At 43.5% G+C, this 23,031-nt stretch overlaps 1 protein-coding gene across 3 annotated transcripts in view; it reads right to left on the reverse strand.

Moving 5' to 3' along the window:
- Positions 1-6,337: 6,337 nt before the first annotated feature.
- The window catches only part of TMEM150A (transmembrane protein 150A), a 69,563-nt gene continuing 52,869 nt past the window's right edge, over positions 6,338-23,031 (reverse strand). For all 3 annotated transcript variants that reach the window (XM_030201685.1, XM_030201684.1, XM_030201686.1), the window contains exons 7-9: positions 13,571-13,698; positions 11,732-11,909; positions 6,338-9,771 (exon numbers count right to left, since the gene is read on the reverse strand). In XM_030201685.1, coding sequence (XP_030057545.1) covers positions 9,530-9,771; positions 11,732-11,909; positions 13,571-13,698 — 548 coding nt within the window. In that variant the 3' untranslated portion in view covers positions 6,338-9,529. The remainder of the gene's footprint in view (positions 9,772-11,731; positions 11,910-13,570; positions 13,699-23,031) is intronic.

Below are 23,031 nucleotides of genomic sequence, written 5' to 3' on the forward strand. Positions count from 1 at the left end.
GGCAGACTTCTACGGTCTAAGCCCTGATCGTGACTGAATACATAGGGATGGGCTGGAGTGTAAATTTTAAGGGGCTTTGATGTTAGCTTCAGAACTTAGTACAAGAACAGTACTGGGCAGACTTCTACGGTCTGTTCCCTCAGAAAGGCAAGGACAAATCAAACTTGGGTATACATATAAAGTATCACATACCATGTAAAATGAGTTTATCTTGTTGGGCAGACTGGATGGACCGTACAGTTCTTTATCTGTCGTCATTTACTATGTTATTTGTCTGCAAGTCTCTTGACATTCTTTACTATACCTCGTTACCAAGGCTTATTGCACAGAGCAACACCAAACAATTATATAAAAACTAGGAAAAAAGGCCCGTTTCTGAACGCAATGAAAGGGGAGAGAGTATGTGTGAGAGAGTGTGTGATTGAGACATAGCCAGAGTGTGTGTCTGTCTGAGTGAGTGTAGTGTGTCCTGTCCCCTGGTGTCCCCTCCTGTCCACATCAAGCAATCTGTTCTCTTCCCCCTGGTCTCTCCTCCTCTCCATATGTCTCTGTATGTTTCCTTTCACCCATATAGAGTGTCCCCCTCCCTGTCTCTCTGCCTTCTGAGTTGTAGGCCCTCCTCTGTGTCCCCTGTGAGTTGTAGGCATCCCCTCCCGCCGTGGCCTTTGATTTCCAGGGCCCCTCCATCTCCCTCTGTGTCCTCTGATTTCCAGGCCCCTCTCTCCGTCCTTCCGAGAACAGCACCCCCTCCCCCCCCCAGGTCGGTGGTCGCTCACTCCCCCCCCCACCCTGAGGTTACCACTCACCCAAACACAGGGTCATGGGGCACTCGCCCCCCCCCCCCAAGGTCAATGGAGGCAGCGCTTTAAAGTAATGCTAGCTGAGAGGAAGATAAGCACAGTACAGCAGCCTCACGTTCAGCTTTCCCCTTCTCTCTCTGCGAAACAGGAAATGAGGGCGGGACGCAGAGAGAGAAGTGGAAAGCTGAATGCGAGGCTGCTGTACTGTGCTTATCTTCCTCTCAGCTGGCATTACTTTAAAGCGCTGCCTCTGTCGACCTCGGGGAGTGAGTAGTGGCCTCCGGGGGGGGGGGGTGCAAGTAAGCGACGGCCCGGGGGGGGGGGGGAGATGCGGGAGCGAGTGTGCGTTGACCCTGTGTTTGGGTGGGTGGGAGGGGTTGCAGTTGCCAGGGTTCTGTGAACTCTGAGGGAGTGTGGTGAGCGGCGATCTTAGTGCACCTCTGCGCCTGTGCCTTGTCCGTTTCACCCTCTGACATTGAGGCTGGCTGTCTGCCTCCCTCCATCCCATGTTCCTGGTTCGCTCCGTGTCGGGATGCTCTTTTTTTTTTTTTCTTGCTCCGCCTCTGCGTCCGTTTCGCCCGAGTGTCATTGCTCCGCCCTCAACATCATCACATTGTGACACAAGGGCGGGGCAGACACTCATGGGCACACCGAATATCTAGACAGCCTCAAACTTCCGGCTGGAGGCTTCATTAGAACGTTGGAGGTGCCTTTTATATAGAGAGAGATATATAGACAAACTAACAATCACCTTAGTCCCCTCTCAACATACTACAGTACTGTTTTTTTTTTACACTTAGAAAAAACATATTCCTAGGTTTTTGTACAATAATTTTCAGAATCTTGGCAAATCTTGCTATTGTCCAAGGTTATATAGCAACGTATGCCACATCATAGGCTTGGCAACAGAAAAGTATGCTGATACAAGTCTTTCTTCTGAAGGTGTTTCAGGGAGTTTAATGAAGTATTCTGTACTAAGTTTAAGATATTTTATATAGTAATATATTTCTTTTAACTCAACCGGTTTCTTACTGATTTCATTTGATGTGGACAATGCAATTTTGTTATTCCTATTGTATTTTTTTTTCTTTTCCTGCATTTTATGTTATACATTATTGTGTATACTATAATTGCAAATTAATAAAACTATACTGTCTTAAAATACTTAACTCCTAGGATAGCTGTTAGGTTCACACAACAGGGCCTGGTCTCCGACCTGGACCATGTTTAACGAGTTGTTCCTTCAGGGAGACCACTAAGATCTTAAATGAATGCTTAAGCTAGTTAGCAGCATTTCACGATTCACAATGCTAATTAAATATGGCTAATGGTTGGCTGGGAACATGCACACAGATTGCCAAAATGCTCAAACATTGATGTTGGGCACACTGCTCTGTAATTTCCTGGAGCAACTGACACATTTTAAAAATACTGGCTTTCTGTTGCCACATTCCAATCTTTGGGTACCATGGATGATTTTAATGGCAGGTTTTAGAAGACCAATAGTAGATATGCAATTTCATTTTGTTTTAGTTATTTCAGTACCCAGGGGTATATGGCATCCAGTCCTGGTGATTTGCTGCCCTTTAATTTGTCAATTTGACTTATTGCCTCTTCCAGGGTCACAGAGATTTTTTTCAGTTCCTCTGTATCTTATACAAAAACCTGTGTGTGTCTGAATTAAAACAGTTCTATAACGAAGCGTGGACTGCAATTCCTTAACAGCAATGTGAAAAGACTGATAGCAAATTATAGGAAGCGTTTGCACTACCTTTAGCAGCAATAATTACAGCCAATCACTTATTGGGGGGGGGGGGGGGGGGGGGGGCACTTATTTTCTCACACAGGCAATTCAGGTGTTGGATAACTTTATTCCTTAAAGAAATGATGTATTGTATAAACTTCCTTAAAGAAATGATGTAATAATGTATAAACTGTGTTATTTGTTTACTCAGGTTTCCTTTGTCCCATACCTTTTGTTTTAAGATCAGAAAAGCATTCACTATGACATATATGTGAAGGAGCGGCCCAGTGGTTAGAACACCAGTGTTGACATCTAGAGGTGGCTGGTTCAAATCCCACTGCTGCTCCTTGTGATCTTGGTCAACTCACTTAACCCTCCATTTCCTCAGGTACAAACTTAGATTGTGAGCCCTCCTGGGACAGAGAAATAGCCAGTGTACCTGCATGTAACTCACCTTGAGCTACTACTGAAAAAGGTGTCAGTAAAATCCAAATAAATAATAAGGAGGGGAGGGCTTTTACATAGCACTGTATAATGCTTCCCCCAAAGCTCTTCTTGTATGCACCTTAGCCATATGCCCATCACTTCCAAAAAAAGAAAACACAAAGAAAGAAACCAACACAATGAGCAATTTATACAGAGCTTTAATATATCCTTAAAAAAAAAAACCTAACACTAGAACTTTTAACCTGAAGAGAATGGGTGAGGATAATGCCACTGGTGGAACAGAAAGGACACCAGGCATTGTTGGCACTGTACAGGGTTCCTGAAGTGGCACTAGACCTTGATGCAAGAAAGCAAAAGCATTGGCACCTACTGCTCCAAAACAGACAACATCCCCACTCTTAGCAGCATTTAAAGGGCATGACTGTTTCTGAAAAGCAAAGGCCTTCAGATCACACCCACATGCCTCTCTGCACTGGGATAGCCAGCCTGGTCTGACTACATACATTTATTATGTAGAACAAAATTACACAAAATTTAATAACAGACTTTCTCCTGAGCCTGGCTGGGGAGGAATGGAAAAAAAATATATATATGGCATTTCAATAAAGTCACTGGGCTATGTTACCCATCTCCTTCCCAGCAGCTGCCTACAGGGAGTACAGGAGAGATTTGTTTTTGTTGTTTGTTTTTTTAACAAGAAGTTTATGCTTAGCTACTTTTCAGCTACTAGCACAGTGAGTAGTATCTCTTAAAAAAAAAGTTTAAGGTAAGCATAGGCAAAAGAAGCCTTCTAAATGATTTAAAAACAAAAACTGAACCCTTTGACAATTTCCAAGATGAAATTCCAAAATGCTGACTGTAACAGTATCAGAACTGAGAGAAATGAGACTCTCTTGCTAATACATTGTACACACCATAAACCTGACCTCTATCTTTCAAGCAGGGACCCAGCTCCATTCTACCTTTCAGGAACTCGACCAGTTGGAGGGGAAATTCCATCACTGTTTCTCTAAATGGTCAAGAGGCAGCAATGACATGGTTAAAGACTGAATGGAGTGTATATGTATAAAAACGTTTTGGAAACAAATCACTATTAGAAAAAAAAAAACTCTTTAGTGCAACCTCCATTTGTACAGGCTCTGGGCTCTTTGTCTACAAAGGACCTAAAGCAGGAAGCACAGCTCTGCAAGGCTAGTCAATGTCTTAAGCTACTATGTCTGGCACAAACTCTCAACTACAGCATCTTTACAGACTTATTTCTGCAAAACCCTGCATGCTAACACAGCCAAATTCATTTTATAAATTGCCCAAAAGGATCATAGCATATTCAATCTTTGTTCTTACCCACAGCAAACTATGGTTACTTTAGTGTTAGGTCTACATTTCACTTCTAGCTTTAGAAGGTAAAGAAATCCAGAGCCCATGATACCTTCCCTCAAGCAGTCCAGACCAGCCCAAAGGATACAGCACAATGCCAGCAATACTATTTTTACAGACCTTGATGGATCCAGAGCTGAAATGCTGTTGCTGTCCCCACTTCCATCTTTTAAGTCAAATTCTACCACTAACTCTATTTTCCCAGCCTCCATGTTAAAGTCCATCAGTTTATAGGGCTTCTGTTTTTAGCTTTTTAAACCAACAAACTCTGATAAAACACCCCCAATGCAAAACAATTAAAATAGGTGGTTACTGGATATAAACAGCATAAAAACACTACTTTCCTCTCTCCTGGCTTGTTTTGTATCCTCCAGTGAGTTTGTGCATTCTTTTGGAACCAATTCCTCCTAAATAACACAAACATACACTTGATTCCACCAGAAAAAGTACCCAGCCATAGACCATACAGCACATACACTGACTTTTTGTACCCTAAATTCCCTCACCCCCCCAAAAAAAAAAAAATTACCTAAACACCTGCACGCAGGAGTAGAGCCGTAATCATTTGCAATCCCCATGTCCTCAGTAACCGTCAAGCTCTGTATTCCTACTTGAATCACACATTTTGAAATTAATTTCTAGAGATTCTCAGGTAAAAACAATACATATTCCTTAAGATTTCATCCTTTAAAAAAATCTTTTATCCTTAGGACAAATTATCTTACAGTTTTAGGGATTTGCCGTAAAAAAAAAAAAAAGTACTCTTTTTATGCACCTTCCCCTCAGGTGCACTTTGAGCAGGCTTATGTTAGCGGATTTACTTTCATGTTTTGTGCACTCCCTCAGTGACTCTTCAGAAAGATCAGAGAGTTGGGACAGTAGGGCCATGGCCCTTCCACTTGAGTCAGATCCCTCTAGTCAGCAGCAGTGACAAAGGCTAATTAAAGGAGAACTAGAGGCGACATCAAAATCTGCACTGGCTACTGCCCACCCATGTTAAACTCATGCCCCACCAAAAAAAAAAAAAAAAAAATCAGTCTGGCTACAACATTGTAATCTGTAATTAATAATGATAGATATAGCTTTCACAGGTTGTCTTTGGCTATGCCTCTAACTCTGCTCCTGATGCATGCCCACCATCCTCCACCGTCCCATGACATGACAATTCAGAGCTCACTTTCCTCAGGAACACATCCTTCGTTTTCTGATCCACTTCCCCGGTACAGGAGTGAGTAACAGCACTTTACTTAAGAAATCTGGAAGCACTATAAAGGATCTGCAGTTGTAAGGCCAACTGATCGGTGGCCAAGCATCAGATGTGATTTCCTGAAGCAGTGTCTTAGTGTTTACACAGAGGTGCTGGATAGACTCCTGAGAATGCCACCTGTTATTTTAGGAAACACATTCCAGATAAGTCAAGGCAGCTATAGTTATGCTGCACACAGGGACTTGCAGTGCCTGCTTCTCAAAAGGGAAAGAAGAATTATGCGTCTATATACACAATGGGGTCAAACCAGGACCAGAGCAGCCCATCCATAAACTAAAATATGGATCCAGCTGCCAACCTTCGCTTACTGTTATCGTGCTTCCAGCACCCTGGATCCATAGGAAAAAGAGTTACTGGGGGTTATAGAGAGGAATGGAGGGAGGAACAAAAAGCTACACCAAGGAGCATGGCAAAGTTCACAATGGCATAAAAATGGCAGCATCACTTCATGATACTCAAGGTATGTTATGAAGAAAAGAATATTGTATAGACTAGTGTCCCTAACCCTCCTAAAAGCAATCTACTTGACACTTGTACATGAAAACAGGACAATATATGGGGTGGGTGGAGGATAAATTAGCCAGAGACATGCCTAAGGAAGGAAAAAGACTGCAAAGGGGGGGGGGGAGGGGGATTCACAGCTTACATGCCTCTCCAACACAAGATTAGACAGGCTTAATGCACCCCCCCCCCCCCCCCCCCGCCCTTCCAGCAAGTCTATCTGGTTGAAGCTTGGCTGGAGTTCCCCCCAGTGCAGTGCACAGCACCCACTGCGTCCCCTAAAAAATAATTATGAGATCTACAGGGGAAATTCCTCAGCCAGCTTTACAATGAGCGTTGCCTAGACCAACCCCCTTTTAGGCAGACAGGAACGATTAGACCTCAACTCCTGTCCCTTCCCCACCATCAGCAGCAGTGAGCCACCGCTGTGGTGAGAAGTGCACAGAAATGATCACAAGCAGCAGTTCAATAACAAAAACAGATGTACTAAAAAATTTTCCCATTTTATGAGGATGGGGAAAAACTACTGAGCATTTAACTCCTGCATAGAGAAGTGAACGCTGGAGATATTCTCTAGTAAGCTGGGACACCAGGGGTGGGTGGGGGGCACTTGGCCTCAATATTCAAACTTAACTAAGCAGACAGGGACTCTGTTCCGTAATGCCTTCATACAGAATGTAAAAAGGCATCTCTTCCTCCCTAAGCCCACAATGATAAACCTGAGAGCAGTCACCGATGCCCAGTCCCTTAGCACCATTCAGAAACATCAAGTTCCTTCTGCCTCAGACTTAGGCGAGCATCTCTTGCACCAAAGTGCTGAGCTCTGGGAGCAGCAACCCAAAGGCACCGTAACCTGCAAAGCGAGCAACCATAATACGTTTACAACACACACCACATCCGATAGCTCTGCTGTAGCACAGAAGTGAGCACTAGGGTGCAGTGGGTTCAGAGAACTCCTCACTCTTGAGCAAATGCCTACATTTCTGTCCAGGGATTTGTATTATGCTTGGCACTCCTGGCTATTTTGAAGTGTTGGCACCAAGGCTCTTCAGCTCCATTTAAAGGTATTGCACTGGGCTGTCTACTGGTATGCACATCTGGGTTTGGCTTCCAGACCTGGTTTCTGCTCCCATCATGTGGTCAGGGTTAGCTTTTGTGCAACAGCAACACCTAGTGGCCAAAGCCAGGTTATACAGTTATGGAGTTCTTAGGGCAGCTGCAACTTGTAAGGCCTCAACCATTCAGTAAAAAGGGGGTGAGGAAGGGGCTGTAGCAGTGAACGAAGGAGCCATACTGCCATTACCAACCACTAGCCCAGGCCAGTTCAGACTGAAGTGGAGGGCACTGCTGCAACAATAAAATAAAGGCACCAATTACCTAGCACACATTATCAGGACCCTACACTTGCAGGCCCTTTGCGATAGTGGTGATGGCTGAAAACTGAATAGAGTGTGCAACAACATTTCTCAAGGCAGATGGAACTAGGCAAAGACTAAAGAGGTCTATATAAGCAACACGTACACCCACATACTGACACTCCCAGGTCATAAGAGACAGGCCGAGCTAGTCCTGGTTCTTCTGCCACTGTTTGCATGCATGTCTAGTTCTTCCTTTAGCACAAGTACCCATGCAAATAGGGTAAAGACCTGGGTAAAAATAAATACAGAGCTAGATTATTTAGGCTGTCCCTTATGACATAGTTGGTAATCCTGCTCTTAGAAGAAAACAAATCTTACATGACTGTCATGTCAGTACAACTGTCATGAGCAATGAGGCTTGTGTCTGATGTGATGGCTAGACAAGTTTCACAAGGCTGAGCTAGGCAGCAGTCAAGAACTACATCTTAGTGCATAGCAGTGCACAGCTAGGCAAGGTACATCTGGCTGTGTACGAAATGACAATAAAATATGTCCAGGGGGGAAAAAAAAGGAGGTTGTTAATAAAATTAATTTTCATCAATTGATAAAGTCACATACAAAAACGGAAAGGTAGGCTTTCGGCATGACCTCTACCCCCTTATTCCTGATTACCTTAAACAGTGGCACATTTCCCCCCTATTTCTTTGTGGGGGGATGTCCTCATGAGAAAGTTCTTGTGTGTTATGACTTTTCTGCAAGAAGCTGTTCAATTTTCTCCCCACACCTCTGAAAGAAAAGCATACTTAAGACAGGGGGGATTCAGACCCTCCAAACCCCTTCACTGGGACATACAGACTCCACCTCTTAAGTCTGCCTACCTCCTTGCCCATATGGATAACTGCTTGCCTCCCCTCAGTAGCAGGATCACATCCATTAAAAAATATTCACCATCCACGCACAGGGCTATAAGCAGTATGAAAGGGAAAAACATTCATCCATAACAGTCTGAGAGGTGTACTTCACAAATCCTCCTTCATCCCATCCCACATTAATTAAGATTGACATCACCTTCAGAAGTAAATAAAAATGAGAATACATTCACACACCTTTTTCTACAACACTTTCAAAAGCAACATTGCCCCAAACCCTCTCTTTAAATGCCAGAGCCAGACATCAAGAATACAGCAGCCCAAAAATGAAGATTTTCCATCTCAAAAAGAGTGAGATTTTCCAACCAGCCTGTGCAGGATATAAATCTAGAAGTATTATAAAGTTTGCAAATGGAGGGGGGAAAACATAAGCTATTGGCTTTTCTTTGGAGCCTCTGTTAAAGCTGCAGACAGAATGAAAGCAGTATGCTCTGGGCTGAAAGTTGTACTCTACTCCATAGTTAAGCTTCAGAGCACATATATTTGCAAGGGAGGTAGTAACAGAAAGGTGTGCTCAGATTTCTGCTTACTGGATAGGCCACCCGGCATCTCTTCTCTTTAAGTTTGCCTATCATGAAAGCAGAGATCTGGATCAGTATACAGACACTGAAGCTCTGAGGGAGAGAAGGGGCTCAGTGTGTGAGTGTGAGAATGGCTTCAAAAATTAACGCAACACACTACTGAGTTAAGACTTGGAATTGCTGCTGAGACAAGTCATCTACTGTGCAAGTGAGGTTTTGCTTTCCTTGCAGTCCAAATACAGCCTTCCCAGTACCATTCCACGTTACACATACTGCAGTAACACATAATGACCACCAGGTAGAACTCTATCTCCATGGCGCAGGCTTTTGTTTTGTTCTTATTAAAAATTTTACATCTTAAAAAAATTCCTTGGCACAGTGCAAATTGCAAAAGAACAAACCTGCAAGTAACTGAGTATGTTTTATAGAACTCTGAAATAATACACTTTCTGCTTTAAAAATGTTTTTGGTATAAAACAAATATACTAAAAAAAAGTCCCAAGTCCTGACTGGTAAGTGGCAGGGAGTAAAGCAGCAGGAGAGGGCTCTGCTTGACCTGTGCCCCCACTCGCTGCTCAGCCCTGGTCAGATCATGGTAATACTCTCTGTGTTACAGTGAAGGTGGGTGGAGGTGCTGCTGCTTCCAGGGGACTTGCATGCCCTACTGCTTGCGTGCTGGATGGCGGCCACTATAGTGTCCCTGGAGATGCCACCAAACTCGTAGGCAAAGGTCCCGTAGAAGATCAGGATGTCAATGACAAAGATCCACTCACAGACAGCAGCCAGATGCTGCAGCAGGAAGCTGTCATGAATAAAGAAGATACCACCGAGAGGGGGCAGGAGTTAAGAAAAACAGCCAAGATTGGGTATGACCACACACACCATGCTGGCAATGCACCTCAGTCCTGTCTTGCAGTTCCCTGGATATTATTTTGCCTCTACAGTGCTATGTCTCTCCCCTATTTAGGCCTAAGCTACACTGATCATGGTAGGAGGGCGAGAAGAGGCCTGCAACAGTCTGTCTGCACTAGAATCCCCTTTAGTTTGCACCAATGCTTGCTTCCTAGGGAGAAAATGAAGGAGGAAGCTGCACAGGCCAGCTCTGCAGGTCTCTTGCCTTCATTGCCTCAAGTACAAACTTAGATTGTGAGCCCTCCTGGGACAGAGAAATATCCAGAGTACCTAAATGTAACTCACCTTAAGCTACTACTAAAAAATGGTGTGAGCAAAATCTAAGTAAATAAAATAAAATAGATACATGCTAGCAGCCTACATGAAAAGGAGGAGAAGATGCCGCCGCCAAGCCTGGTGGAAAGCGTCATGAGATGTGCAGGGGCTCTCAAGTCTGCAAGGCAGAATTCTGTGAGTGCAGCCAGAATTAACCCTGGCCAGAGGTTCCTCTTATTGTACCAATGTCAGAATTAGAGTATGGTGGGTAGTACTGTAGCAGAGTATTTCAGACCTTACAAATCCTGTTTGGGGGGACGGGAAGGTTCGAATTGTGATTCCACATTTGTTTACATATTTATGGCAGTGGTAAATTAATACCTCAACTACCCCTAGTTATTGGGACAACTGTCTGCCCCTCCCTCAGTTGAGGGGGAGGGCGTTCCTCTCACAAACTATATAATTTTAGTTAGTACATCTGATATTCAGTTATAACCAAAAAGACCCTAAGAAACAGATGGGACTTTGGGTTCTGGTTAGAATTGGGGGGTTGGGGGGGCGGAATATCCAATCTGTTGTCATTTGGCTACTGGCATTGTGGTCAGATATCACTAAGGGACCCGCTTCTTACTGCCCAGAGACAAGTTCAGCCAAGTACAGCTGCAAAGATCCAGCTGTGGGAACTAAACAGAGCAGAAGAGGTGAGAGAGAGGCCTTGTTTTTACAAAGATTTTAAGCACAGGTATCCTGTTCAGGGAAAAGCTGTGCACACCTGAACATAAAACACATAGAAAGGGATACCTGAGAAAGGGATTTTAATCAGATTACACCATGTAATTATACAATTCATTTAAAAAAAATTTTGGAACAGTGTTATGAAATCATTTTGTATATTATAGGAGTGGATGCCCCTGATGATAGTTTGGCTGTGCCAGCACTGGGAAGAGAGTTGAAAGAGGGATTGAGAAGACATGCTAGAATTATAGCAACAAGGAGAGCACCAAAACATTTTTGTTTCACGACACAAATATACTGGTAAACCTCGTTTGCGCTTAGCCTGCCAAAGCACTGAACTGCCTGATAACTAAAGCATTAAGGGTCCAACATTCAAAGCGATTTAACAAGGCAAGAGAGACTCCTGGCTGGTTAATTCACACTCATCATCCTGGCCACCAATATTAAGTGGCACATAACTGGACGTTGCTGCTAACATTGAATATGAGTATTTCAGGCTAATGTGGGGTATAAGTGTCATGAATAAATACAATAAGTAAATAAATATCAGCTTGTGCCAGGGCAGTCCATGGGCTAGGTTGGGGGGGGGGGGGGAGGAGGAGCTGGCAGTTACACAAGCAGCACTTAGTTAGGTGGGTGCAGGCATCTGCATGACTTCCAAGTTGGCAACTGACCCCAGCTATTCAATGCCAGTGCCCAGGCCTGGCTTAGAATAGTCAAACTTAATTCTGCCCATGGTTTATATATAAAAGTTCTGTAGGCTCTACACTCCCCCCCTCCCTTCAACATTGTCTTTGCCCACCACATCTTTCCCTCCCCATTACTTACATCCCAACTCTCTCCCCATCAGCATATTAGAGTATGGGGAGAAAAAAAAAAGGATACTAAAGACCAGCGATATTAAGGCCAGAGCAGAGAGAGTGACCCGGACATGTGCCATCCAGAGGTCAAGGGTGGTAGCAGCAATATGGTATGTCAGGGCACACTGTAGGCACACAAAGAGCAGGCCTGCTGGGAAGGCGACTCCAGCCCCGATGTAATGCAAAGACTTGGCATAGTCGACCTGTGGAAAGAGGGATTAGTACTGCTTCAATATTGGAATGCAAAATTCCAGCCAGACATGCCTTGCCTTTCCTACGCCTTGTAGATGTCAGCCTCTTCCCATGGTTGGAAGCCCAAGCTGGAAAATCCATGCCATCCCTCCTAAGAATTGGCAGAGAGCCAGCCTGAACTGTTACAGTAAAACTGAGCTGCCACAAAGGTTGCAATGTTTCAAGACACCATTAGGATTTCAAGTCATTGGAAGAATCCAAATCTTATTTAGGACATAAAAAATAAGCAACAACAGAAGGAAATGCTGCCAGTCTCGAAGGGTCAGTGCTGTATTCAAACTGAAAGGCAGCTTATGCCAGCCACTCAATCTGCTCAGTGTGCAGCTCGAGGATATTCACAGCATTAGTGGAAAGATAACTGGAAGTGCTCAGCTGCCATCTTTGCTATGGATAAGATGCCCATTCTACTTAAGACACTGAACTGAAATAGAATTTAAGGAAAGCAAAACTTCACAACTATAGGTATTTTAAAATAAGCCAGTCACAGAAACCATCCTCACAACACCTATCCCTGATACTATTCCTATTTTTTTTGGCTTACCACTTAAAACCTGCTCTTTATTTTCAGTATCTTGGAGTTTGGTTTGTTTCTCAGCTTTCTTTTGTAAAGCATATTTCAGAAGTAATTAGATTAGGTTTTGCTACATACATTCTCCGCGTACTATTTGTTCTTCTCTGGATTTTCAATCACTAACTATAGTACTTCATGCACTGTTGGTGTCTCCTTTAGATTACTGTAACGTGATCTACATGGGCTTACCACAATCTCAATTAAAAAGACTTCAAACACTTCAGAACTGAACTGGTTGCTTTCTTTGTAAGACTAATAGGCAGGAACATGCATCCTCCTTATTATAACAGTTACACTGGCTTCCTAGCAAATTTAATTGTTTTCTTTAAAATCCTCACCTTAGTCCATAAGGTATATTATTCTGGTGTTCCTTTGTATTTATCTAACCTGGTCATTCCTTATACTCCTGCTCGTCAACTTAGATCTCTTGATTTGCAGAGATTGGTTATACCAACAAAATCCAAGGCTTATTAATTATGAGGCTACTAGACTCTCTACTTTTTTCGGTTTGGCTCCTTCCTTATGGAACTGTCTATCATGTACTCTACGATCTGAAATGTCATTTCAGAGGTTTAAAGTCCTTTTAAAAGCTCATTATTTTTCAACAAACCTTTAATTAATTCCTTTTCAAGGTTCAGGCAATGATACGATCCTTGGTACGCACTTTTTTAGATTTGAAGTACTTAATTTTTTATTTAATTTTTTATGAATGGTCTTAAATGATTGGTTGTTTTCTGTCCTATCAAAAATGGAGGTCAATTTTTATTTCTTTTTTTCCCCCCTTTTCTTTTATTGAAATATTTTATTGTAAACTGCTTAGCTCCTCCTTTTGGCAGTAAGTGGTATATCGTTTTAATAAACATGTCAAAGTGGCCATGACAGCACCTGTGAAAACAGAAGTGAGGAATTCTAAACATAGTCAAGAAGTCACTGGATTCCTTTCATTGCAAAATGACCGGAATAGTGGAAGTAATTATTTTCCACATTTGAGCTCTCTGCCCCTTGGGGTGTGCCTGGGAAGGGGGTCAGGCAAGGACACACCTGAAAGTTGCCCACCATGATGAGCCCAGCAGCATTGGTGCAGCCAGCTATGAGCGCTGTGGTGTTCACCCAGGACCGCTGGCTCTGCTCAACCACCTGACTGTAGCGCAGGAAACAAATCAGCACCACTGCAAGAGGAGACAGTACAGGTTAGAGAAGAGCAGGGGGTGGGAGAGAAAAACAGGGGAGTGAGGGGAGGAAGAATGGTGAGGGTGTATATTAGTGTCAGGAAAGTCAGAATGCAAATTTCACAAAAGGAATTACAGGTACATTTGACAGCTTATATGAAAGAATCCTTAAGTGTATAAACCATCATTACATAGCCTGAGGGCCTGTGGCAGCCCTCAGTGTGTCCCCCTGCCTCTTCTCCCCTCCCCCCAAAGTTTTGCTACTGGTAATACACCCATATCACTTTTGTTTACTACTTCCATTATTCAGCCAGGTGTTGTCCAAACTCCTTCACTCCTCTCATAGGTCCGAGAACAGTCTAGGAGATTGGGCAATCAACAGTTCAAACTTGCTGAGGCATGTGGCGAGAGAAAAAAAAAAAAGGGAGCTGTACCAGAGGCAGTGGCGTAGCCAAGGGTGGGCCCAGGCCCACCCACTTTGGGATCAGGCCCATCCAGTAGCAGCACATCTATGATGTGGCTGGCGGGGATCCCCAAGCCCCACCAGCCAAAAAATCCCAACAACTGTCCCTCCTGCATACCTTGTAAATAGATCTTCGCCTGCAGCAAGCAGTGACCGATACATACTTCTTGCACCGGCCCCACAGCCTTCCCTCTGACGTGTTCCTGCCTATGCAAAAACAGGAAGTTGCATCATGGGAAGGCTGTGTGGCCAACATGAGCAGTGTGTACAGTGGTGTGCTGGAGCAGGCTCTCACAGGCTCGCAAGAGCCGGTTGTTAAGTTTTTAAATTTTGGGAGCCGGTTGTTAAAGTAGGGCCCTCCATGGCTACTTTAACAACTGGCTCCCAAAATGTGGGCTTGGGCCCCCTGCTGAATTCTCTTTTACTTTGCTGGTGGGGATGCTGAGCCCTGCCAGCCAAGTAGCTAGACTGCTGCTGCTGCCCTCTGCTTGTTTCCAGCTCTGAGCAGCAGGCTGGGATTTCTCGAGCATGTGCGAGAAGTTCCAGCATGCTGCTCAGAGGAAGACGTTGGGAGTGGTGGCAGTCCATTTATTGGCTGCCAGCAAAGGTATGCCTAGTGTGCCTACACGAAGGGAGGGAGGAGAGAGAGACAAGTGTTGCTACCCCCTCCCCCCCCGGCCAGCCCTGGCCCTTCCAACTGCAGAGCTGGATATGTCCGGAGAAAGAGCCTGTTAAAAATTTACGAGCACACCCCTGAGTGTGTATAAGTTTCTGCTAGCTACTGGTGGAAATCTGCTATTGAAAAGGTATGCGGGAGAGGGGGTTGTTTGAGAGACCATATGGCATGCAGGTGAGAGAAGGAGAGACCAAATTACCTGTGGGACGGGGTGGGGCTCTTCTGCCCATCCATTTTGGGCCCAGGCCCACCTAAAATTGTGTGTCTGGCTACGCCCCTGACCAGAGGTGGAGCAAATATAGGAGATTTAAAAACTGTGGAAACTAGGGGTAGGGGAGCCAGCTTGAAGGAGTTGGAAATGGAGACAAGGTTAAGTGAAGGCTGACTAGTGATGATTGGAACTAGCTGAGAGAGGATTGGAGGAAAAACATGTTCAGGGAACAGAGCGAGAAAAAGGTTTTTTTTTTTTTTTTTTGTCTTGTTATTTTTTTTTTTTTGGGGGGGGGGGGGAAGGAGATGAGTTTAAGAATAGAAAAGCAGGGGTGGGGGTAGACTAGGCTATTTTAGTTACACAAGTTATCAGAAGGGAAACCCATTAGGACAGCTGTGTCATTGGAGGACTCCTCCCTTGGTACCACCAATAGTTCCATCCACTTTGTCTAACCTTATCTTGGCTCGCACAACGAGGTTTTTTTTTTTTTTTTCCCCAGTATGACCCCTACTAGAAAAATACTAAAGATCACTGGTATAAACCACACATACTAAACAAGTTAAAAATCAATAATAATTAAAAAAAAATTTGTATAAACACTCCAAAACAGTGTTTAATCAAAAATAACCATAGACCAAGTTTCTTTGGTGGTGGCATAGGAGCCAACTTTTCAAAATTATTGGGGGTGCTAAGCCCAATGGAAATGACCCCTCCCTGAACACATACAAGGAATTTTTCTCAATATTGGGGGTGCTCAAGCACCCACAGCACCCAGAGTCGGCTCCAATGGGTGGTGGAGGTCGTGGTTACTTCCTAGCAGAGAAAGTGCAGCAAAAATATAAATCTCTGCACCAAACTCTGCTTCTTTAATGAGGTTTGGAAGCACTAACCTCAGGCCACACACTCAGGAACATACCGAGCCTTAACTACGCCCTGTACAAAGTGCTATCCCACACATCTGCCTCGCCTGCTGCAGTGAAGCTATGAGGAGACAAAAGGATGGCACAAGGCCCTGCACAGATTTAATGAGGGAGAAAAACCAGCCTAACTGCACTCCAGTGCTGGGATTGCTATGGCAGCTATGGCAACTGTGCAATTTCTTGGTACACTGAAGAAAGGAAGGGCGGGGAGAGTGTTTAAAAACAAAGCCCAGAGAGGATACTTTTTAGCCACCTTAGCAGAAGGCTTAACAATTACATACAGGCTGGGGTTCTGGGGATTGGGAATAATCAGAGCTTTTGGTTGGTACTCTACAAACCTCACATTCACAAGATGGAGAAATGTGGCTTTTTTTTGTTTCTTTTAAACCTAAACCTGTAATTCACTAGTTCTGAAGGGAAAAAGGAAGGGGGGAGGAGGTACTGAATCTCTGATTAATCATATTATGAGTTTTTGGTTTAATAAATATCATTTTAATACTTTCAAGTCCTACTTTATTTTTTTTTAATTAATAGTCATTGTGTGCCCCAAGGAGTCAGTAGGTGGGTGGGAACATCTGTAGTACAATACGCAGTGGGCAAAACTGAATGCAGATATTTTAAGGAAAGTAAATAAGAAAAGAGACTGCTAAGGTTTTTGTAAGTAGTACCTGAAGAGTTAAGGAAAAAGAGGTTAATCTGTACCATACTTCCTTGGCCTGTATAAACTATAACAGAACACAAAAGAAAAAAAACAAAAATCTGGAAATACTTTTGGGGAAGCTGGGAAAGTAGCCAGGAAAGTTAACAGAATTAAAAATAGCCAGTACAGTATAAGGGGGGTGAGGGGAGGCAAAGACTTAGATGTGTGTTTGTGACAGAAGTGGTACTGAGAAAGTCAAGGATGAAGGCCAGATATATAGATGCTAATAAAGATAACAATTCGGTCTGTGCTCACAGAGGGCCAAAATAGGAATGGAAGTCAAATAAACCTTGAACGATTTTCAGAAGATGCCACAAACAAAAGGCTAAATATGGGATACATCAAAGAGTTTTAAAGGAACAAGATGTGTTTTGCAGTCCTGCTGTCTGACCTTTTAGTCAGGAGTGCTCCCAGATGACTGGAGACTGACAGATGCAATTCCTCTCCACATAAGCAAAGGGAAAGGGAAATGGGACTTGATATACCGCCTTTCTGAGGTTTTTGCAACTACATTCAAAGCGGTTTACATATATTCAGGTACTTATTTTGTACCAGGGGCAATGGAGGGTTAAGTGACTTGCCAAGAGTCATAAGGAGCTGCAGTGGGAATCGAACTCAGTTCCCCAGGATCAAAGTCCAGTGCAGTAACCACTAGTCTACTCCTCTGCTTCAAAAGGAGCAGCCTGTCTGACTATGCTGATAATGGAAACCAGGGGGGGGGGGGGGGGGGGGGGGTAAGGGGGGGCCTGACCAGCCCAAACAGAAGAACGAAAATGTTTATTGACACAAAGGATCCTACACAGTCCGTGTTTCGGAAACAAGCCTTCCTCTGGGGTCAAAATGCTTGAGAGGTACAACAGCGATGTAGAGAGCGTAAAAGCCCATCAAAAAGCATAAACAAAATATGCTACATCCGGAAAGTAAGCGGTCTCCAAAGGAGAACACAGCATAAAGAGAATGCACTGGATCCGGAAAGGTATGCTTTTTGATGGGCTTTTACGCTTGCTACATCACTGTTGTACCTCTCAAGCATTTTGACCCCTGAGGAAGGCTTGTTGCCAAAACACAGACCGTGTAGGGTCCTTGTTTCAACAAACATTTTGGAAGCTCTTACTTCCTGTTTGAGCTGGTCATTGGGACTTGGTTCTGCTTGATAATGGAAACAGGACAGTACAGTTTCTGAACGCGTGCAATACAGGCTCCCAGGCAGCATGGCTTTACTAGAGATATAACTATTCAAACTGATCAATTTCTTTGATTGAGTAACCAGAGAGCTGCTCAGGGGAGAGTGCCAGATGTGCTGTTCATACATTTCAGCAACGCTCGACACACACCACATAGGCAACTTGTATGTAAGCTAAGCAGCCATGGTATGGACGGTAAAGTGAAGGACTGGATTAGAAACTTGAGTAGAAAGTGACAAAGTGTAGTGGTAAATGGAGTTCACTCTTAGAATAAGAGCAATAACCGTAGTGGATTGCAGGAACTGGTCCTTGGGTCCAGTTCTTTTCAACTTTTTTTTTTTTTTGTAAAAGATACTGTGGAAGGACTCTTGGGAAAGATTTGCCTCTTGCCAATCATACCAAAGTCCACAGCACTGTAGATGCCCTGGACACAGAGTCGATAACATTAGGCCGAATCTAGCAATGCTTGAGGAAGAGGTCTAGAATTGGTCACTTAAGATTTAATGCTAAAGAAAAAGAAATTTAAATCCACAAGGTCATTAATTTGGGATACAAGTGTCCTAGAGCAGTGCTTCTCAATCCGCTCCTGGAGGCACATCAAGCCAGTCAGGTTTTCTCGATTACTACAATGAATATCCATGATGTAAATTTGCATATTGCAGAGACCCATCACACACATATTCACTGTGGTAAGCATTAAAATGTGATTGAGAAGCACTGCCCTAGGGTACCTCATATGGGGGGGGGGGGGGGAATCGTTTTGTGCAAGAAACAAGAGTGGAATCTGGGAATGATCACATCCAATGACCTTAAGATAGCCCTACAGGTAGAAAAGATTATGGCAAATACCAGGATAATTAGTGTATAAAGAAACAGGAATGGCTAGCAGGAGAAGAAAAGAAAAAAGGAGCGATAAGTGATTCTGTATAAGGCTCTGCGATACCTGTGTGCAACTTTGGAGACTGCACTTCAAACAGATATACAGGGTGGAGTCAGTCCAGAGGGCATCTACTAAAATAGTCAGTGGGCTTCATAAACCATATGGGACAGACTTAAAAAGATCTATTGATACTTTGACATAAGAGCACAAAAGGGAAGACTCTTTCAAAGGAAAGGAAACTCCTAAATGAGCAGTCAGATGGTGGAAAAAAGACTGGGGTGTAATCTAAAGAAACATTTCTTTACATAGGAGGACAGTACATGTATGAGCAGCCTTCCAGTGGAGGTGGAGACTAAACTCCCCCCCCCCCCCCCCCCCCCGGTTTACAAAGGCATGCCAACAGAGCCCATTCAAAATGAATGGGCTGTGTCAGCATTACTGCACCACCAGCCACTAGAACGGCTTTGTAAAGCGGGCCGGGAAGGAGTGCAGAGGACCTCTACAGCACAGGAAGGGATTGCAACGCTTAATAGTTGGGGTGGATGGGCATATCCAGCTTAATTAGGCAGACTAGGTAGTTGCCTAGAATGGCAATGAGCAGTTGCAATCAAAAGCAAAGCAACAAGTCCTGATGGCCACAGTTTCACAAGCTATCACTGTGCACTTCTACCTAAAGGGAAAAAAAATGGGCAATTTTCAAATACATGGCTTTTGGAATTGACGTCATTTATATCTACATATGTAAAAAGAGTTTATTACTTGAAGTAACATGTACAATGCTTGATTATTTCAATTTACAGGTTTGTTCTAAGGTGGTTTGGGGGGCAATTATGTTTAATTATCAAAAACTCAGTGAAGGGATGCCTAGGGATACTGAACATTCACTTATGGTATCTAATATCCTTGCATTAGCCCCCCTGGGCTGTACCTGCCATCATTTTCCAAGTTCACTTTTTTGTTAAATCACTTTGCATGTGCTATGGATCAGAAAGGGCAGAAGGCTGACTGGTCAAGCCCAGGGCAACCAGAGGTAAACAAATTAAAATTAATGGAATACACTGGCAAGCAATGGCAAAGTGCTTTCACACTGGAGTGGAAGAATAGCTCAATGATTAGAGCAGTGGGTTAAGATTCACAGAAGCCAGGGTTCAAATCATGCATAGGATTGGAGACAAGTCTCATCTTCTGTCACCTCAGGTGCAACAGTTTCCTGCCCCAGAGGGCTCACCATCTACCTACTGTACTATAGACTGGCAGTGGCATTCCTAGCCTCGACGGCACCCGGGGCGGATCGCCGATGCGCACCCTTGTCTGCTCCCAGTTCGCTACGCTCGCTAAATTCTCTCGTTCGCTGCAGCTCCCACCCTCTGCCCCGGAACAGGAAGTAAGCTGTATCTGGATTTTCAGAAGGCGTTTGACAAAGTACCTCATGAAAGACTCCAGAGGAAATTGGAGAGTCATGGGATAGGAGGTAGTGTTCTATTGTGGATTAAAAACTGGTTAAAAGATAGAAAAAACAGAGAGTAGGGTTAAATGGTCAGTATTCTCAATGGAGAAGGGTAGTTAGTGGGGTTCCCCAGGGCTCTGTGCTGGGACCGCTGCTTTTTAACATATTTATAAATGACCTAGAGATGGGAGCAACTAGTGAGGTAATTAAATTTGCTGATGACACAAGGTTATTCAAAGTTGTTAAATCGTGGGAGGATTGTGAAAAAAAAATCAAGCGGACCTTACGCGACTGGGCGTCTAAATGGCAGATGACGTTTAATGTGAGCAACTGCAAAGTGATGCATGTGGGAAAGAGGAACCCGAATTATAGCTACGTCATGCAAGGTTCCACGTTAGGAGTCACGGACCAAGAAAGGGATCTAGGTGTCGTCGTTGATGATATGTTGAAACCTTCTGCGGCTAAGAAAGCAAATAGAATGTTGGGTATTATTAGGAAAGGAATGGAAAATAAAAATGAAGACGTTATAATGCCTTTGTATCGCTCCATGGTGCGACTACACCTCGAATATTGTGTTCAATTCTGGTCGCCGAAACTAAAAAAAGATATAGTGGAATTAGAAAAGGTGCAGAGAAGGGCGACAAAAATGATAAAGGGGATGAGACGACTTCCCTATGAGGAAAGGCTAAAGCAGCTAGGGCTCTTCAGGTTGGAGAAAAGGCAGCTGAGGTCTATAAAATAATGAGTGGAGTTGAACGGGTAGATGTGAAGCCTCTGTTCACGCTTTCCAAAAATACTAGGACTAGGGGGCATGCGATGAAGCTACAATGTAGTAAATTTAAAACGAATCGGAGAAAAAGTTTCTTCACTCAACGTGTAATTAAACTCTGGAATTCGTTGCCAGAGAATGTGGTAAAGGCGGTTAGCTTAGTGGAGTTTAAAAAAGGTTTGGACGACTTCCTAAAGGAAAAGTCCATAGACCATTATTAAATGGACTTGGGGAAAATCCACTATTTCTGGGATAAGCAGTATAAAATGTTTAGTACATTTTTGGGATCTTGTCAGGTATTTGTGACCTGGATTGGCCACTGTTGGAAACAGGATGCTGGGCTCGATGGATCTTTGGTCTTTCCCAGTATGGCAATACTTATGTACTAGCTGAATTGGAACTTGCCCTGTACTTGGGTTTTGAAAGGTATGTATTTCAATCTAAAATCCAAATACCAGATTTAAGACATGGGAGTGACCAATTTTTTTTTATGGGTGGACCAAATAATTAGATCTGATGCGATTAACTTGCATCATCTACTACATTTCTCCAGAGTTCTTTCTACAATTTCAGGTAGAACAATTAAAACCACAAAACAGAATTTTATAAAGCATGTTTTATATGCCAAAGAACTACTGAAAATCAACACCCAGTTGCATTTATTTGAAGTATAAATAACTTTCTGTGGCTTAGATCAATGGTTCCCAAACCTGGTCCTGGAAGCATCCAGCCAGTCAGGTTTTCAGTATATCCATAATTAATATTTATGAGAGAGATTTTGCATACAGGGGAGGAAGTGCATGCAAATCTTTCATGAATATTCATTGTGGGTATCCTGAAAACCTGACTGGCTGGGTTAACTCCAGGACCAGGTTTGGGAACCACTGGCTTCGATTAATGCCTAAATGGGTGTAAGCACAGCCAGTCCCCTATGTTCCAAAAAGGGAGAAGAGTCACTAGAGAAATGCATTCTAAAATCTTTTTCAAAACACACTTGTTCAGGTCCCTAAGATCCAGAATGGGCTGCAGGCCTCTTGACTTCTTCAGGATGATGAAATACTTCCAGATGAAAGAGTGACTATTGTCCTTATTTTAAGGAAAAGCACTTCCTGTTCAAGGAAGTTTTACTGTTGTCCCACCTTCAGATTGGCAGAAAGATGATCCTGAGAAACAAAGAGGAGGAAATACTTTTTCACTCAAAGAACAGTTAAGCTCTAGAACTCGTTGCCGAAGGATATGGCAACAATGGTTAGTGTATCTAAGTTTACAAAAAGGGTTGGACAAGTTCTGGGAGGAAAAGTCCATAGTCTGTTACTGAGATGGACACAGGGAAGCCACCACTTGCCTCAGGATTAGTAGCATGGAATGTTGATACTATTTGAATTTCTTCCAAGTACTTGTGACCTGGATTGGCCACTGTTGGAAGCAGGATGCTGGGCTGGATGGACCATTGGTCTGACCTAGTACAGCTATTCTTATGAGTCATGGTTTAAATATGCTCAGTACTCAAAATGTCCTTAATGATCTTGGGTCTTTCTTCATAGAATTGTAATAGGTGTCCACCCAAAAGGCAGGACAGGATGCTGCTGATTATGGGTTATGCAAGTCACTTAACCCTCCATTGGCCCTGGTACAAAATAAGTACCTGAATATATGTAAACCGCTTTGAATGTAGTTGCAAAAACCTCAGAAAGGCGGTATATCAAGTCCCATTTCCCTTTCCCTTGAGCTCTGCACTCAAAAGATACAGATTACATAACCTGGCCTAATACTGATTTTTGTTCTCTGAGTTTTTGGTTCAGCCTATTGAATTGTGGCATTTGCTGTCCTTGAGAAATTGTTGGTTAGTTGGCTCTGCCATTGGTGCTTTTAAATGTGTTTGTGAAGTGCCCTGAAAGGTTCTCCTGTGCAAGGAGCATCTGCTAATTTCTAGTGAACATCCACAAAATCTCAACCAGGTTAGCCTAGGCGTTGATGTTCTGGATACAGTTTCCAAAGCATCTTGACTATAGCGAGGGCTTTTCATATACCTCTCCTTCAAAGAGATGGTCTGACAGTCTGGAGTGGAGGAGTGGCCTAGTGG

This window comes from Microcaecilia unicolor, chromosome 4 (assembly GCF_901765095.1).
Source record: "Microcaecilia unicolor chromosome 4, aMicUni1.1, whole genome shotgun sequence".
Classification (NCBI taxonomy): Eukaryota; Metazoa; Chordata; class Amphibia; order Gymnophiona; family Siphonopidae; genus Microcaecilia; species Microcaecilia unicolor.